Genomic DNA, 17,954 nt, shown 5'->3' with positions numbered 1-17,954 from the left:
TCAATAAAAGAAAATAGAGAAGTAAAGCTACAGACGGTGGATACCTTCTTGAAATTTCACGGAGGATTTATTTTGCAGCCAAAACTGCGTGGTCCTGCTTGCACATCAAAATAACAAATCTCATATTTGCAATTCTAGAACCAGAGAGTGCTTGTAAAGAATAAAGCACAGACGAAGTAATCTCCACCTCTTTAATTCATGCTGTTATCCTAAAACACAAACAACGAGCAAAAAAAATCTTCATATTTAAACAGCACAGTAATAATAAGCCCTAATTAAACCTTTACATCTAAATGAATGACTCACAGTACATGAATCAGTCGCCTGCTTGTCTGCTCTGCAGTGTTTCTTCCACCCTTTCATCTTCCCCTTCCCCAAAAAAATGCATTCATAACACTCATTATGGACCCTGAATGCAGCATCTGCAGTGAATGTGACACCTGTGCAGCAAACAGCAGATGGAGGATGAGATCAGGGCTGTTATTTTTCTTCTTTTTTTTAATGTGTCTAAATGCTGAATACAGTTCAGAGTAAATCCAAAGGAGTAGATTTTTAAGTTATTTTTTGAATAGATCATTAAAAGCTGAGGCGAACATTGAGTACTCTTGTCATATTGTGCATTCTAAGAAAATATAAAAAGAATGAATCACTTTAACCCTGATAGGAAGACATTTTATCACTATACGGTACAGACATGGACAAATGTTGATCGCTATATGACAAATATGACAAAACCTGGAACCGGGTCAATCTGAAACGGAATAATCTGAGTAAAGGTTTGATCAGTGTGTTGTCTCTGCCCCATCAGGGCGGAACGGGGTCATGGCCTCCTGGTTCAGCTGGAATGAGCCTTACTGCCGGAGCCCCCGCAGGGACCCGGCGGACGTGGTCACCGACACGCTGATGGTGGAGTTCAGCTGGCAGCTGAAGGAGGCGGAGAGGCAGCAGAGGGAGCGGGAGAACGAGTACCGCCGCCTGAAGACCGGGGTGGACTACAGCTGGCTGGCCAGCACGCCGCGGCCTTCCTACAGCATCAGCACCGGCGAGCGGCTGGGCCTGGAGGACCTCTGCTCCAAGGTGCCGCCGTCCTGCTGCGGCCTGGTCATACTCAAGTAAGGAGACGATAACTGAACACTCGCCAGAGATAAACTAAAACCTGGGTGAATGTCATGAGGTGCTTCAACAGCTGAAATGTGAATTTCACTGAGGCAACGTGAGCAAGTCTGGAATAATCCTCTGGTCTTTCTCAGCTCAGAACGTTTAATCCTCAGAAAAAGTCATAAAGTTAAAATAAAACTTCTTTTTTTTAATAACAAATATGACTGTGAAGCTTTATTTGTGGTTTGTGGTGCCTCACACAAAACAGACTCTTATGTCAAGGCCTGACACTCTGTCCATTATCATATTAATTCTGCTGCTTTGAATCGTGATAATAAGCTGATGATGGGAGCAAAGACGAGATACAACTTTGAGGGGTAGGAGTAACAAAGGGCTTGATTTTAAAACAAATTGATTGTTTTTACTGCAAGGTGAAACACAAGAACCACCCTGAGATATTTCTGAGTCAACTTAATCTTAATCTTAACCTTTTTTTGTATCAAAGCATTATGCTGGGAACACTTAAAGGGGTTCAATAACTTAATTTTTTGTAAGATAGTTAAAACTTGGGGTCACTTTGATGAATTACAATAAAATATTGGTCACATGTTGATGCATCAATATAAACAACTACCTTAATAATTCTTTACGAACTGCTATATTTCATTTCATTTCATTACCATTTCATTAGTTTTTTTCACTCTCGTTGGTTGGGGGAAAAATATTAAACTAAACTTTAATAGCTAAATTAAACTTTAATAGCTAAATAAGAAAACTGATAAATTGGTGTAACCAGCACTGAAAAACAAACTTGCATGCAAGTTGATATTCTGTTTACAGTATGAACAGTAACTTTTACTCATTTCACGTCACGTTCAGATCTTCACAATCAGGCACATCGTCTCTGGCTCAGACTGAAGGTTTCCTCTGGGAAACCGATCAGCTGACCGCCTCCTCCCGTCACCTCAGACTCACATGAGTCATGTAAGGCGGCGCCGCCTCGTCCTTTAATCTGCAGGAGGGACATCCTGAGCTCTGCTCGGCATCTGCTCACAGAAAGCCGCCGAGGCCCCGGGCGTCCGGGTTGGACAGAGTTAGCGTGAGAGCAGAGAGGCGCTAAACGATGAGTGGAAGCGAAAAACACAACGGGGACGAGTGGAGCACGTTTGTGTGATTTTAATGAAGGCCTCAGCTGTCAGGCTGCCTGCAGAGAGCAATTAATTTAGCCTATTAGTCATAAATTAGACGGATCAGTTTTTATTGTTTAAATTCTTCTCAGCATCTTCAACATGACTATTTAACTTGCTCAAGATGATAGAAGAATCAATACAAAAAAAGAAAACTACAATAAATAAACAATGCAAAATGTTAAAAATGAACAAGAAGTTTTTGCCACTAAATGTTTAGTTTTTTCAGCACCAAAGAAGCGTAAACTAATGGACACAATCTAACACGAGCAATGGCTGAACTTCGTAACAGTGTGTTGTGGGCTGGCACGTGCTGTAGTTTATGCAGAGGACAATCATCAGCTAACTGGAGGCACTTACTTACTAACAGCCTCATAAAAACAGTCTATTCTGAGGCTTCTTAAAGCCACAGGCTCCTCTTGTGAGGAGGGCAATCGGGTTACAATAATGAAGAGATCAGATGCATGAAAGCCGCCGTTGTTCTGTTCGCTGAGGGTAAATACACAAATGAGTGGGAGCAATTTGGAGAAATCATGGAAATTGTTATATGCTGGAAACAGTTGATTAAATGTTGTTTGTGGGTGAGCTGAATCAGAATAAAGTTAGGGTTTAGTTAAAGTTGGTAAATATAATCTTTTGCTTCTCCTTGCGGCATTTCCTTCTAGAGGTCAAAACAACAGGTCTCATCACTTTACTCTCTGACTCATGTATCCTCCTCTTTCTCCTCCAACGAGTACACAGACCGGCTTTTCCTCTACTCCTCTTGCCCGGCAGTTGTTATATTAGTCTCAGAATCTGAGCTTATTTTGGTCTTGAGGATCTTTCCCATGCGTGTTCGATGACCTGTGTTCCCTCCGCTCAGGTTCAGGGAGGTCCTGCAGGCCAACGAGCCCGAGGTGAACGAGGTGTCCGGCCTTTTCCGCTCCGTCCTGCTGGAGGCCCTGGACCACCTGAAAGAGGAGGAGGAGGCGGAGCGGCTCGCCCGCCAGTGGAACAACAAGCGCGCCATGAGCCTCTCCCTCATGAACTTGAGGTCTCGCATCAAGATCAACCCGTTCGGCAGCACGGTGGGCCTGACGTCCGCCGCCGCCGAGGCCGCGGGGATGAGCGACCTCAAAACGGTGTCGGAGGACGTGGAGAAAGGGAAGGACAGGGAGCAGAGGGTGTGGAGCATGCCCGACTTCAGATACAAAGGAGCTGACAGGAGTAAGGTGGTCTGACGCGGCGGGTTGCGAGGACTGACGCGAGGCTGGGACGAACGCTGACCTCCGGGACTGCAGAGAGGTCAGTCTGCATCACGCCGAGGGGGGGGGATCCTCCTGCTGCTCAGCATATGGTCCTCCTCCACCTCCCTATGTGAGAGGGCGATGCCAAGTGTATTTTGATTCTTCAGACTGTGGACAGTTTACCAGCACCTGAAATGAATTGTATTGTAGACTTTTCACAGCACCGAGGGCTTTTCAGTCAAGCTCTATAGGAATATTCACGTCATTTATAGGCTTTCTTGTTGCAGGAGAGAATATTTCATCAGGCCAGACGATGCAAAACAAAAACACAAAACAAAAAATCCACCAGTGTGGCGAAAACTGAATGTTACGTATGATATTCCTGTTTGAATCATACGCCGAAGCACTACAGAAATTTCATATGAACGTCATTCGGCAGTGAGTAATGCTCTTTCCTTTGACAGCAGACAAAGACTGAGCTTCGTCATTCAGGATCCAAGGTCAGAGCTTTCTTCTTCCTGTGAGCTCTATTTAAAAGGAAGTGTTTGAAAATGTGAAAAATACAGCCCACAAGAAAACGGTTGAATGTTGCCACATCTTCTCAAAGTAAAATATTTATGGTTTAATTTCTGTGTGTTTTTTTTTTTTTCCATTTGTCATGTCGTCACTCAACAGTACACAACTGGTTTGAGCCATCGTCCACGGAAAGCTTTCATTTGGTTTGATACGCAGGAACAAACAGTCATAGCATTATATTTTCTGTTAATCCGATGGCAGATCTATCAACAGTATTCACAGCAGAACATAAGGGGAAAATAAACGATAATCACAATTAAATCTTATTTTTCAAAATGTACATGTTAAAAACTGAGAATCCCTTACATACTGAAAACACTGAAACCAAAAGACATTTTGTGGAAATATTTATGCACATAAAATGAATATCTGACAGGATGTTTAACAAATAAAAAAGAAAACATGTTATGTGTGATTTCAATATGCACCGTGACAATCCAATACATAAGTGTTAAGGAATTTCTGAACATCTAGGAATATTTTGGACTTTTCCAACATGTAAAAAATTCCACACACAAACAAGGACATAATTTAGACTTTCCAAAGGTCTGAACATTTCTTTAGTTTCTTTCTTTAGTTCAAGTTTTTCTGACTGATGGAGATTCAGAGAAATTTGTTCATGCATCTTTGAGTTGGCCGATTATTGCATTGTGTGTTGACATGCCCCAGTAAAGAGATTGTTAGACAGCTGCAGCTTATCGAGAGAGAGAGAGGATAGAGCACATTACACCTGAGCTTCAGTGTCTGCATTGTCTGCCTGAGTGTCAAAGGATCCACTTCAAAATCTGTACTTCTTGCCTTTGAATGGTCTCGAACTGAAAACATCTCAGATTTTCTTTTAGATACTTTATTATTCACGAGGGAAATTCAAGGATATAAAACATCCAGACCCCTGAAGTCCTCAAGGAGAGGTTTGCTCAGTGCTCCCAGAGTCAGAAGCAGGTTCAAATTCCTAGATTTCTCACCTGTGGAACAAACTTCCTGAACACCTGAGGACTGCTGACACACACACCTCTTCAAATCAGGCCTTGAAACTCTGTTTGCTCAGGCGTTCCAATAAACAATAAATTTGACCTATTTTATACCTTTATCTTAATAAATCTTTTAGTTTTTTATATCTTAATCACTTAGTTTTATTGTATTTCAGAATTATAATCACTTAAGATTGAGTGCAGTTGGACCTAAATGGATGAACTTAAAGACAAACGGACTGAAAACGGGATATAATATTTGTAAGAACTCAATCGTCCTTGTATACATCTCTGTTGGAGGAAATTCTGCTTCTGTTTTGCGCTTTAAAACTCACAATCAATATTGAGTTCTTGAAATTTGACTTCTGTTTGTATGACAAAATCAAATTATATAATCTGTGTCCATCTTTTAGAGGAATGCTTCAGTTAGAGGTGGTTGACGTCTGACAAATTTTATTGTAATGTTTTTCTTAAATACGACTTTAAGGAGTTTAAATCAAAAACAGCACAAACCAAGTGAAGACATGCTTGGTTAGTAGGTCTCAAAATTTAATTACCGTCTGTCTAACTCAGCACAGACACAACTCTGAATGAAACAACATTAACAGAAAAACAGACCACCAGCACAGTAGCACAGTGGGAATGGAGCTTGGAGTCTGAAGAAATCCCTCTTTGATTGCAGAGATTATGCCTCCATATAGCTCGGTGCTGCCCCTCTGTGGCAATAAGAGTCATATTCATCATTGGAAAAAAAAAAATACACCACTTCAGTTTGTTCTCCGGAAACCGAGGTCCAGCATCTGCAGCAGCATCACAGGGTGGAGTTCAAGAAGTCAAGAAGCTCTGCTCGATTCTTGTCCCTCTGTGATTAAACAAAGCATGTGTCAGCAAAAACAAAGACAATCCTTCAACAAGGTACACCCAAATATTTTACCTGCTTGTCTTTCTTTGACTTCTTCACTTTCATCTTTATCTTCTTCCCTGAAATCATGCTGTATTTGCCTTTTTTTCTGTCTTTCAAGTACTAGAAAAAAACGAAGATATTTTCAAGGAAAAATACAAAAAATAGAATCAATATGAAAGTGAATTGGATTTTAATTAGAGCACATCAGCTTCATCGTTCCCACAAACTAATTGAGTGAATATATTTGAACATATTTTCCAGTATATAATAAATATAAAAGTGTATAAATACCCAAATGAAGAACACAATGAGAAATCAGTAACATGAGTTGTCTAATCGAAACAAACTGAAAGTTTGGTTACCTTGGAGATCTGTACAGGTCCAGAGTTGTCCTCTTCTCCTTTCGATTTCTTGTCTTTTTTACGTTTATGACGCTTCCCTTTCTTCCCCTTCTGCTTCAAAACAAAAAACAAACAAAAAAAAACCCCATCAATTTTATTTTATGTGAGAGTCTTTGATAAAAACTAGTGATACAAGTAAATGAAAAACATGAAAAATTACTTTTTTGTTTTTCTCCTTTTTCCGTTTCTTGGACTGCTTTCTGGATTTACTGCGAGAGTCTACAAATAAAAGAACAACTCGATAAAACCTTTTTGAACTGTGATATTGAGAAGAAACCTAACAGGCAAAAGTAGTAAAATCAGCAGGTGAACTCAACATGTTTCAAACTTTACTTGCACCCTTACCACTACTGCTAGAGCTACTCCGACTGCGGCTGGAAGAGCGTGACGATACAGAAGAGGCCGACGATGATGAGGATGAAGACGACGACGAAGAGGATGACGATGAACTGGAGGAGGAGGACGAAGATCTGCTACGACTTCGTTTCCGCTTCTTTTTCTCTCGTCCTGAAAAAGTAGGAAAATACAGATTCTAATCAAAACACAGTTTGGATTTATCGTGTGTCGTGCTCAGATTATTCGAGAACAGCCTAAATAGACAAGCAGTTAGATTCATAGTGTGACAAGTACATGTTGTAGAAATACAAAAAGCATCCTTCTACCTGTCAAGAAGTTAAACTTTGTGGAGCAATATGCTATTTCTATAAGACTTTACGGTGTACTCAATGGGTTTCTAATTTAATTTATTCTAATTCACTGAAGCAAATATTTTATGCCTTTTATGGAAAAGCAGCCCAACGATGACTGAAGAAACATGGAGCTCTGAATTGGGGCTAAAACATGGGTACAGTATTTATTTTTTCACATCACATTTTATAACAGTTTATTCAGTCAGTAAATTGTGCAAAAACACTGGCATCACAGCGTTCCTCGAAGAAATTTTTTTTTCAGGAAACAAGAATAACTACATATCACAATTTGGCTAGAACTTAGGCAGTTATTCCATAAGGTTAACAAAAATAATAATCATGGTATTTGAACCCACAACATTCTGGTCGTGAGTTGAGAGCACTCACCCCGACGTTGCTGCACGGCCCGCAGTATTTATCACACTGTTTGAATCTAATTTGGTGATTTTAACCCTGCCAAGGCACTCCTATTGGTTTCCAAGTTTCTTTGTTTTTTCCACTACTATTACTCCCTGTTTAGTCGTAAATGACCCTTTTTGAGCACTTGGAACTATGTGAAATGGGACACATATACAAAGTAATGACGGTGAAGAGAAATAAGTGTGGGATGTCTTGCCTGAGCTCCTTGACCTCCTCCTTTCGTCTGATCTGGAGCTGGTGCTGGACACTCTGCACTCCGCCTTCGTGGACTACAGAAACACACACAGAGACACTTCATGTGCAAGAGGACGATCTGGACTCAGTGAAACCTGCTCGAACCATTTGGGAGAGACGAGTGTGAGCAATTCAATCCCACATATTGGTTTACAATAGACATCGCGGAATATCCACCCTTTGTTTTATTTCCAGGCTTGTTGTTTACTGACACTCTCCATCGGCACTTTCAGCAACAGAGCGGGGATTAAGATGGAACTAAATTCCAATTTACAGAATACAACAAACGAGGGAAAAGAATGAATTCCGTACTCACCATAGCGAGGGTGGATTACAGTCAATATAACAGCTCAATACTGACACTGCATTCACCGGAAAACAGTAAACTATATTTTTATTCGCCGTTCTCTTCGGTAAATTAGCATTAGCTATCAGTGTGAGGAGACATTTTGGATCCCATGATGCAAAGCGGCTCACTACGAGCACTAGCTAACAGCGCCCCCAAGCGGTCATCATGTGCTCCAACCGCTGGGGGCTACAGCAGCTCACAGCGCCCCCAGCGGTAATTATATGATACAACGAAAATAACTTTGGATTTTATTGATTAAATTGACAAATTTCTTTGTTATATTAGAGTGGTGGTATACGTTATCATTTTGAGCTGTCTGAGTTAATTTTTATTAGCACATTACGCACCAGACGTTTGTGTAGTTCCAAATAATCACCGGAATTTCAGCATAAAGTAAAAAACTTCGAATAAAGATGCGTCTGTTTTACGCAGTAGGTAAGATTTGCTGACAATGAAGACTGCAGAGCAGACAGACAGGCCACAGCTTCTATGAAGGTAAGGTAACTTTTGCTCAGTCTAATAAAATTGTAACCAGTTATAACGCTCATTATCTTTGTGCTCAATCTGAGATGTACTGAGTCACATTTTAGCCTTCTGGTAATGAACTGGTCTTGCTTTTTTGCTAGTCATTTATGCTGTACACTACTAGAAACAACATACTGGCTCACAGCTAATGTTAAGGCCCTGTTTAAATGAGTGCAGGCTTTCTTGCACTTGTGTAAAAGTGATAAAAGTAGAATTCATTAGGTAAAAGCGCGACAATACTTGAACCCAAATGTGTCTAACTACGACAGTAAAAAACACTTTCTACTGTAATGATGAAGGTGGGGGTGACAGCTGATATGCATGGATGTGTAACAATGCTATTGTTTATAAAGCTGTTTGTCACCATTGAGGCTTGACTTTGAGCTTAACAGAAGCTTAAAACAGATATTTATTTTCATGTACTGTCCTGAGACCTTTAGATAAAACATTTATAAGTAGATATTTTTATTTTGTCACTTCTACTTTGTGGTTTATTGACTATGCAAAAAAATATGATAAAGGATTAGACATCATCTCTTTATCTGTGCTTTGCAGTTTCTCCACTAAACTGATGCAATGCATGTAATAAGATATTTTGTTTTTACTGTCGAGATGGCGGATCCTTTCTGTGCTGAGGGGACCCACCAGTGCCCTTTGCCTGTCTGAAACTTCCTGTAGAGGACTGGTTCCCCCATCAGGAAACAGCAGTAAGACTGGCCATAAAAAGACAAACTGTGACTTTAAACAGGATGAACAGAAGGACATCTACATTACGTGAAGCAATCCAAACCCACAAATATGCGGCGAATGCAAAAATCAGAGTATTATGTTCACAGATCGAGGTGTTTTTGACTGACATCAGGCTGCAGTTTGTGGCGATGCTGACACTGCTTTGCTCGCACAAGTAAATACCCTCCAGACTTGTTACAAACCACAAGCTCTGCGTGTAAAACATTTGATTCTTGCTTTTATTGCATTAACTTAAGGGCACAGTTCAGTTAATTACATTCAAACACATCCAGAGATGGTAAAAATACAGTCTTCACTCAAGTCCAGATGCTTGTGTTAAAGACAGGGGAAGAAAAAAGTACTAATTTATGTTCTGCATATGTATGAAACAGCACTCAAAGTCAGGAAGTATACTCAAAGTACAAAAATCCAAGGACAAAGTCTTGAGCAGTTTCTCTTCTTCAACATCAAGTACTTCTTTTAAAGGCTTTGGGTTCTGATCTGAATTTGCTCCATCATCTATATTCTTAGATTTTTGTGGTTTATGGGGTTCTCTTATACTGACAGCACATTTAATAGACTTGTTTTCACTGAAATCAAATCTTATTGTCTTTTAGCCTTATGAAACACACTGACTGATACACAATTGTTGTTTGAAAGGCACACAGTATAAACAAACACAAAAGGAATGGAGCTCACACACAAACTAAAAAGAAATACTTAATGTAATGCTTTTCTTGTAAACTAGTGTAAAAGTACAAATCTTTGCGTCAAAAGGAAAAAAAAGTTGTTAGAAAAATAAATACTGAAACACCCCCGAACTCTATCAAAGTATAGCAAAGAGCACTTTTTCCATATTCAAAACTTTCCCAAATGCCCACGTTTTTGTGTGTCTTGGTCACATTATCACTTATAAACAAAACTGATCTGAATTACTCACACAAATCTGCTTGATTCAGTGTGGTGTTTAACATTGTTTTGCACATACGCCCAGTTGGCACATGTTCAATTTGCCAATTCACATACTTCACACGTTTTTAAAATTTGTGGCATCAGAGTCAAACACGTGAATAATTTTTTTAATTTAGTTTAGGTGGAGAAAGACTCAACCAACTGCATTTAAAAACTAGTAGCTGATTAAAAAAAAAATATATATCTGTTCATATTATAAGAAACCAATGCCCCTTTTTAAATATCTGATACGTTTTATAGTTCATACACCAATCAGCCATAATATTAAGGGATAATATCATTCAGGTCCCCCTTTTGCTGATAAAACACCTCTGATCCCTCAAGGCAAAGCTTTCTCTAAAGGTGGTCTACTGAAGATGTTGCAGCCTCCATCAAGCGCCACACTGACCATTCCCGACTTTCCCCTCCTTGGAGCATTTTTGACTGACCACAGCAGGCCTGGTAAACCCCACAAAAGCTGCTGTTTTGCAGACACTGTGACCCTGTAATCTATCCGTCACAGTTTGGTCTTTATCAGACTCATTCAAATCCCTAAAGTTGACCATTTCTTTTACTTTTAGCACACGAACTTTGAGGAGTAATTCTTCACTGGCAGGCTGATATTTCCCACAAATGAACAAGTGGCACAATAAAGAGGCTGTCAGTGGTCATAATGTTATGGCTGAAAAGTGTATATGCCAGTTGTAGCTAAGAGACATGCTATATGATGCTCTTTTATGTTATTTTTGTGAAGAGGATGACAAATAATTGACCTTCACCCCTTGTTTGCTCCACCAAAGTCCAGTTGCTGGTGTAAATCTGTGCATGCAGTCTGTCAACAATCCGTCAGTGGCTCTTTCAGTTATCATCAGGTGCAGGTTTCCTGATAGGCTCTAATAATGCTCTCGTAGGCTGGAGGTGGGGTCTGCGTGGCGTGAAATCCCCTCAAACCGTTGTTCCCCCAGAAGGACTCTGGTCTGGGCGGTGTGGCAGCTGGCGGCGCTGCGGACTGGGCGGATCCGGTCGACATGGTCAGAGTTGGAGTTCGAGGCAGGGTGGTTTGGCTCCCTTCCTCCGCCTCTCTTGCAATCTGGCTGCACTGGAGGAGTGGGTGGAACGTGGAGGTCCTGATGCTGGATTTGTGCCCCAGTGGGTCCAGGTGATCGGGAGAGGATGTCTGCCGGTGGAAACTGAAGGCGGCGCTGACTAAGCTGTTGTTGCTCCGTCGGTCGTAGCTGCTGTTGCGATTGAAGCCCGGGCGGTTGCGGGACGAGGCGTGGGAGTGGTGGGGCGGGCGGCGGGTGATACGGGCAGAGCCTGCTCTACGCCGGGACATCCAAGTCAGGAGGACGTAAACCAGGGCGCCCAGGAGGAGGCCCACAGCCACGGACACGCAGAATGCTATTATCAGTGGGACTGGGGAAAAGAAAACATGCATGAGAAGAGATGTGAAGACTGTCGCTGAAAGTTAATGATATATCATTTTCAGTTTACCATCTTGTATAAGTTTTTTTGTACTCCAAAGGAACACAGTAATTCGATGTTCTCTTTGCACATGCAACACATCTAAATGCACCTCATGCCTTTGTCTTTCCTGGGAACGGGGGGAATTTTAATCCAGATCTTCGGTTATACCAAGATTGCGGAAAACATTTGCCTCTCGCGGTTTTCCAGGAGGCTCTTTAGAGATGGTTCCTCCTGACAAGCTGATTAACTTTGATGTTTTACTTGCTCAAGTCTTTTAAAAACAACAAACTAACTTATTTCTATTTTGCATCAACTCTATCAGTTTTCTTTCTTTGCTTTGGGAGCAGTAATGCTAACACAAGCATGCTTGAGAGAAGAGGGAGAATGCAGCGGATAAGACAAATCCCACTGGACTTGGTCCAGGGAAAACAAATCAGTTTCCTCTCAAAAGCGTTAAGTGTTAAAAAGGCTGAATCTACTATGTTCCTAACCCATATTTCCACACGGGGTTTTTTTTTTCTTTTCACAAATTGTAGGAAAGAAGAAAGCAGATGCTGGTCAAATGTCATCTGGAAAGGGCATTTGGAAAAACTGAGGAAAAAATGTGACAAGAAAATCAACGAGCAGTTCAAACACTTAAAGTTAGGGATTTTTAGAATACAAGAAATGCATTTCCGTAAAGATCTTGTTGATGAAGCACCGTTCAGAGTGAAGTCGACCTCCGTATTGCTTCTTTTCCAGGCACGGTGAAAACTTAAATTCCTCACTGAACGACAGCAGCAATAAGAGCAACCACATGAAAGAGACCGGTTGAAGAACGAAAAGGAACAAAAAAAATCTCACCGGCATCAAAAGACTGAAGCACTTCCAGAAAGAGACTTGTGTTGTTTTCAGCCATAACTCTATCTGCTCTGTCAGAGGAGAAGAAGTGCGACGGGTCCTCCGTTCAGCCTCTTCTTCTTCTTCTTTCTTCTGTCACTTCTCGCCTGTCCCTCTTTCCTTCTGATGGGTTTTCCTGTCTCTTTGCCCCGTCTCTTTCCTGTTCTCCGACTTTCTCCCCCTCTCCTTCCCTCGCTCACTCTCTCTGTCAGTGTGTCAGACTCAGCCCAGAGGCGCGCAGCACTGGCGGCGAACTCTGGCAGTCATCTTGTTTATGGAAGCGGAAAACTACACTGTCACATTTCCTGCTTTTCTGCTTGAAATTAGCAACAGGAGTGGCTTATCTATCCAGGACAGAGATCCTGGAGGTGGAGAGGCAGGGTGTTTCTGTAATCATTTCCTCTCCCATCATTTCCTCCAGGTTGATTAATGTGAAAATGTGTCACCGATGCAGAGTCAGTCCGTGAGCTTTCACCAGAGGAAAGACCGCCACACTCACATTCATCTTCCTTTTCAGAAATAATAAATATTTCAGCCTTTCATTACATTTTTCTTCCACCACAGAGACCACAGTTTCCCCATTAGCTTCCTCTGCAGTCACCACTCCGGGCTTCAAACGGGTTGGTGAAGGCGAAGTCCACAGCTGGAGGTGATGGTGGCAGTTTTGTGAGTTCCTGCAGTATTATGTTGTTGTGATACAAAAAGTTTGACAACTTGGATCCAGTGTCAAGCAGCCTGTGAGTATGTGGATATTTGCCTGATTTCCAGCGTCTTTGTTAGGAATCTGGGTCTTTCCACAGCGTCTGCCAGCTCTGTGGTGCCTGAGTAGAATGTCTGGTCCTTTCTGGAGATCCAGTAAAAACATTGTAGTTTGATTAGATAGAAAAGCAACACAGCGAGACTTTTAATACACTTTTGAGGTAATAGGCCAAATGTGGATATTGTAAATGGAAAAAAAGCTCCCCGTGTTGATCATTTCTAATCACACACTCAGCATTGTTTTAATCTCCTCTAATTGAAATCTGCGAGGTCATCAGTGGAGTCAGAAAGAAGGACACGAGCAGTCAGAGTGGTATGCAGCTCATGCAGACCGGCTTGTTTTCCCCCCACTTCTTTGCACCATTCTTACGACGGACTTGATCCTGCATTAGAACGCCGACATTAATCAGTTTCTCTATGATCAAAAAAATAGTAAGATGTCCTGTCAACTCTCGGTCGGAGTATTGCATACATAAAGTGAGAAATTCTGCTTCCTCACTGGCCAAGAGAAAGAGGGAATCGACTGACCAAAGGGCAAGCTTCCTGTAATTGTTGCCTCTGCTATTAAATCTGTCCAAAATAACCAGCAAACACTGTGCAAAATGGCATGTGTGGCCATTGTGTTGTGAAATCAGGGGATAAGAGACCATCTGTTCATAGATGAAGGCATTCTTTGGCCCGAGTTGCTTCAGGCTGTGTTTCTCAAACTTTGTGCATTGCATACCACCTGAGAAAATGTGGAGCTCTCTGAGCAACCAGACAATGCAGGCTTGACCAGCAGGAAGGAGAAATGTTTACTTCTTTTGTGAGGATTTTTCATTATGCGTGTGTTATTACCGTACTGTATCAAGTTGTAACATTGTAACGGCTTTAGTGCGTCTGAACAAGGTGTAACACCTCTGTATCTCACAAGTGTCGCAGGCATCATAGCATAATCAATAACAGCTGTGTTTTATTCATATCCCCAAACACGATGGACAGAGCCTTACATATTCTGTTTCTTCAAAAAAAAAATAGATGAAACCTCACAAAAACAGGAAAAATACTTTTTTAATTTGTAGATGTGTAGATCCAGAACAATCTTGAGAGTTCTCTGGTTGATTTATTAATGCATAAATCAGCCAGAGACAGAAGTTGACTAGTGGATCTAACTTCAAATCCCTGCTTGACCAGAAGAGGGAGTAATCCACCGTCCTAGCTGAGTCTCAGAGAGCAGTTCGACTCCCTCCTGGGGTTCCCCGAGGTTAATAACATAGCTGGATCTTTATTTATATCGATAATTCACAGGTTCAGTATTTTGGATGTTAATTAAACAACAGTTCTGGTGCTGCTGCCACACTGACCAAAGTCGGCAATCAATCCAACAATCAATCAGATTTTTTTGATAATCAAATACTAGTTTGTGCTGCAGATTTGTAATGTAAAACAATGGAATTGACAGTTTTCACATGGGAGCTTTATTTTTAGAATTTAAAGACTGTTTTCTTCTACCCTCTCAAAAATTGTATCCATATGTTATTCTTATTTACAAAGCAGCCATAATTGTAAAACAAATTCAGTAATTTGTTATTCTTTATGACTGCAGCATCTCTGTTCAGTTTACTCACTGTTTCTCTTACTGGGCAGTAATTGAATTATAACCAGGTAAATGAGCTGAGTAACACTGATTGCTTCAAATTGAAATGATAGTTGGATGCGTTTAGTTGCAATAAGCGTTATTACAATAGCTAAGATTTCTCTGTTCAAATTCAGTTTTTTTCCTGGGGAAAACCCATAGTACATACAAATAATTCAAACTGGCAAACTGTATTTCTCTCTTTGCCTCTATGTTGATTTTGACATGTGGGTGGACGGCGAACTTTGTAATGAGATTTTAGAAAACTGCTGACTGTGCCTGAAAGAGATTACCACACCGGCGGTCCTGGTCCCGGCTTTCTGCCCGTGCAGTGATTAGATAAGGGAACGGATCTTGAAAGGCCAGTCTTTAGCGTCTGTTGGAGGACTTCCTATTGTCCAGCGTGCCTTGTCTGTGCTCTCTGCTGCAGCGCTTGTCTATTTTGCTGAATGTGTTTTGGTCCTGCGGGACTCTGAGCCGTGGAGGTCACCTCGAGCCGAGCTGCGTGAAAATGCAGGAATCAGCAGTCCGTTCCTGCTGCCAAGCAGCTGGCCAATTCAAGTAAATCCCACAACATTTCAATGCAGAGGCACGTTTGCATTTACTGGGGTGATGGAGTAGATGCTGAATGTTTGCCTTTGCTGTGGCAGATACAACTGGATAGGCCTGTAATTTTGAAATCTTTGTGCAATATGTGCCGTATTTTGACTGCAACTTGGAGCCATTGGTATGTGACTGTCAAGAAACTTCAGGATTTATTTGGTGGTGAGCTTTGCCAGCATAACGCCACCAACCCTGTAGTTATATTGTGGGAATGAGAGGTTGTTATGCCCCACAACTCCAAAATACTCCATCCTTTCTCTTTTCTGCACACTAATTTTGCTCAGTGTGCAGACTGACTTTTTATTTACTCACCACAGAAATAAGGTGCACAGATGCAAAACGCTGTCGAGACAGTGCTAACATGGAATTAAGTAGGCACGGATTTTGAAGACCACTTGTGAAGTTTCTTAAAATCACCTTCTTTAATCTCTGCCAGACTGAAGAAAATCTAGAATCAGTTATTGTGTAATATCTTTAATGTTTTTCATGAACACTCCTTTGTCTGTCTTCATTGAATGGTGTTGTGGCCGGAGCGGTGCAGCTCTTATTTCAGCCCTTCTAAGAGCTCTCTTGAGATGATGATAAAAGGACTCTTCTAATGGGATTACACATCGCGATAAGTGCTCGGCGCCTGGTGCCTCATCACACCTCTCTTCTGCATTTCAAAGACTGGCATTGATCTGTTGTGGGGGAGCATTGTGTGGACGTTTCAAAAACATGCTTTATTGTCACAATTTTTATTTATTTTTTTTAATGGACTGTTTGCATCAACAGCTTAAGTTGAGATACATTTAAAAATAATTCTTGATTCAACAACAAGAAGTGGAATTGTGTTGCATCATAAGGATTTTTTTATATTGATGCTGTACAGGGTTTATTTTGTGAAATGCAAGAAATGCCTTAAATTTTTATTTTGGAATAATAGAAGCTGTCAGATCTTTAACTCCACAAAAGAAGAAAGGGTGCATCATCGACTTGTTCCAATATCTGAAACAAAAAGATAATTGAGCAACAATGAGCCTAATATCACACATAATTATAGTTGTTTTTTTAGTTATGAAATTATCAGGACATTTAAAGCTTCATTTTTATGACATTATTTATTCCATTAGAGAATGAAACACTGAATGTGCCTTAATCTTCAGCATCATTCAATATTTCACAAAACAATTATGTATTTATTTTTATGTTGAAAACAGATCATAATTTGATGGATTTGTGCTTTTTGAGTTAAACAATACTTTATTTTTACACTTGCATGTAGATTTGAAATGCTTGATGTGTTGTTGTTGCAACTAATAGTCATTTTCCCTTTGTCCTTTTGTTTTGTGTTTTTTTATAGCGCACTTTCTTGCACAGATCCATGAGCACACCTCACATCACTTGTGGAGGGAGCAGAGCAAGGATGAGAGATCTGTTAAGATGCATGACTCTGATTTGGACAGCAGGTGGCAGTGTATGCAGACCAGGAAGCTCTCTTGGCTGCAGGAGTGAATGGCTCAGGCATGGGAGGGGGGGTCCTCATAGATGTTCAGTGCAAACACACCCACACTCTCACACACACACACACACACACAGTTGCATACACATACAGTATGCACTTACATCATCAATATCAGGGGAGGAGCTTTCCTGAGTGCGAGGATTGCAGCCTGCTACTGTAACAGTGTTGACCTATTGAGAGAAGCACGGCAACATGGACATGGTCCAGGCTTAACATCATGCAGTCAGTGTGAGAACACCGAACTGCTGCAGCCAGAGCCGGGTCCCATTCAGAGGAGGGGAGTCCTGGCGGGGTGACGGACGGGAGCTGGGCCGTGACTTCCGTGACCTCAGGACTGCAGCATGGCATCACCCAAGCGCTACGGACAGTCTGCTCGGGATATTGCCAATGTGATGCAGAGGCTTCAGGGTAGGTGCAAATTGCTTACTCACTCATTCTGCTTCAAGTTGGTTTGCAGTATTTTTAGAGGTGACCCACTGTTCAGCATGACACAGCATGATGCCAGAATGAAAGAACCCTGATACTGTGAAGTATGCATGTTTGTGCAGATTAACCTTGTTGCAGTGATTGCCTTTGCTGTATGCTTCTGGAATTTAGGCTGACAGTGCTGGGAAGGACATCAGTGACTGAGATATGCAATGTCACAGCAGGCAGTGTGCCAGTGCAGAGGAATTTAAGGTTACAGTCAGGTATTTATCTGTCTGGCCTTTCGGCTAATATCAGCACTGTAATCGTTTTTGCTTTCTCTGGATATTTTTTCATCTGATGCAGGATAAATATGAGATGCATGACGCTGTTAATCTTTGCAGAGAGTTAAACCTTGTGCAGCTGTGTGGGAGCAAACAATGTGAAATGGTTTCTGACTTA

The 17,954-nt window shown here is 41.3% G+C and overlaps 3 protein-coding genes across 4 annotated transcripts; 1 reads left to right on the top strand and 2 right to left on the bottom strand.

The window, feature by feature from the left end:
• Positions 1-812: 812 nt before the first annotated feature.
• On the top strand, positions 813-3,505 carry rd3 (retinal degeneration 3, GUCY2D regulator). The gene is made up of 2 exons (XM_030110291.1): positions 813-1,112; positions 3,148-3,505. The coding sequence occupies exons 1-2, from the start codon at positions 823-825 to the stop codon at positions 3,503-3,505; spliced, it is 648 nt and encodes a 215-aa protein (XP_029966151.1). The 5' UTR covers positions 813-822.
• A 2,084-nt stretch (positions 3,506-5,589) lies between these two features.
• LOC115401909 (protein FAM133) lies at positions 5,590-8,186 on the bottom strand. 2 transcript variants are annotated; one of them, XM_030110288.1, is made up of 7 exons: positions 8,023-8,186; positions 7,669-7,741; positions 6,709-6,870; positions 6,524-6,582; positions 6,325-6,417; positions 5,993-6,082; positions 5,590-5,920 (listed from the first exon to the last, which is right to left on the bottom strand). In XM_030110288.1, exons 1-7 carry the CDS (start codon positions 8,023-8,025, stop codon positions 5,870-5,872), a joined length of 531 nt encoding a protein of 176 aa, XP_029966148.1. In that variant the 5' UTR covers positions 8,026-8,186; the 3' UTR covers positions 5,590-5,869. The 2 variants fall into 2 exon arrangements, with proteins under 2 accessions (XP_029966148.1, XP_029966149.1); XM_030110289.1 differs by having other exon boundaries at positions 6,325-6,414.
• Positions 8,187-9,530: 1,344 nt separating this feature from the next.
• myct1a (myc target 1a) lies at positions 9,531-12,860 on the bottom strand. The gene is made up of 2 exons (XM_030110166.1): positions 12,571-12,860; positions 9,531-11,676 (listed from the first exon to the last, which is right to left on the bottom strand). Exons 1-2 carry the CDS (start codon positions 12,623-12,625, stop codon positions 11,129-11,131), a joined length of 603 nt encoding a protein of 200 aa, XP_029966026.1. The 5' UTR covers positions 12,626-12,860; the 3' UTR covers positions 9,531-11,128.
• Positions 12,861-17,954: the final 5,094 nt, after the last annotated feature.

The sequence above is a fragment of the Salarias fasciatus genome, chromosome 15 (genome assembly GCF_902148845.1).
Source record: "Salarias fasciatus chromosome 15, fSalaFa1.1, whole genome shotgun sequence".
Classification (NCBI taxonomy): domain Eukaryota; kingdom Metazoa; phylum Chordata; class Actinopteri; order Blenniiformes; family Blenniidae; genus Salarias; species Salarias fasciatus.
This window is presented reverse-complemented; position numbering and strand designations above follow the sequence as displayed.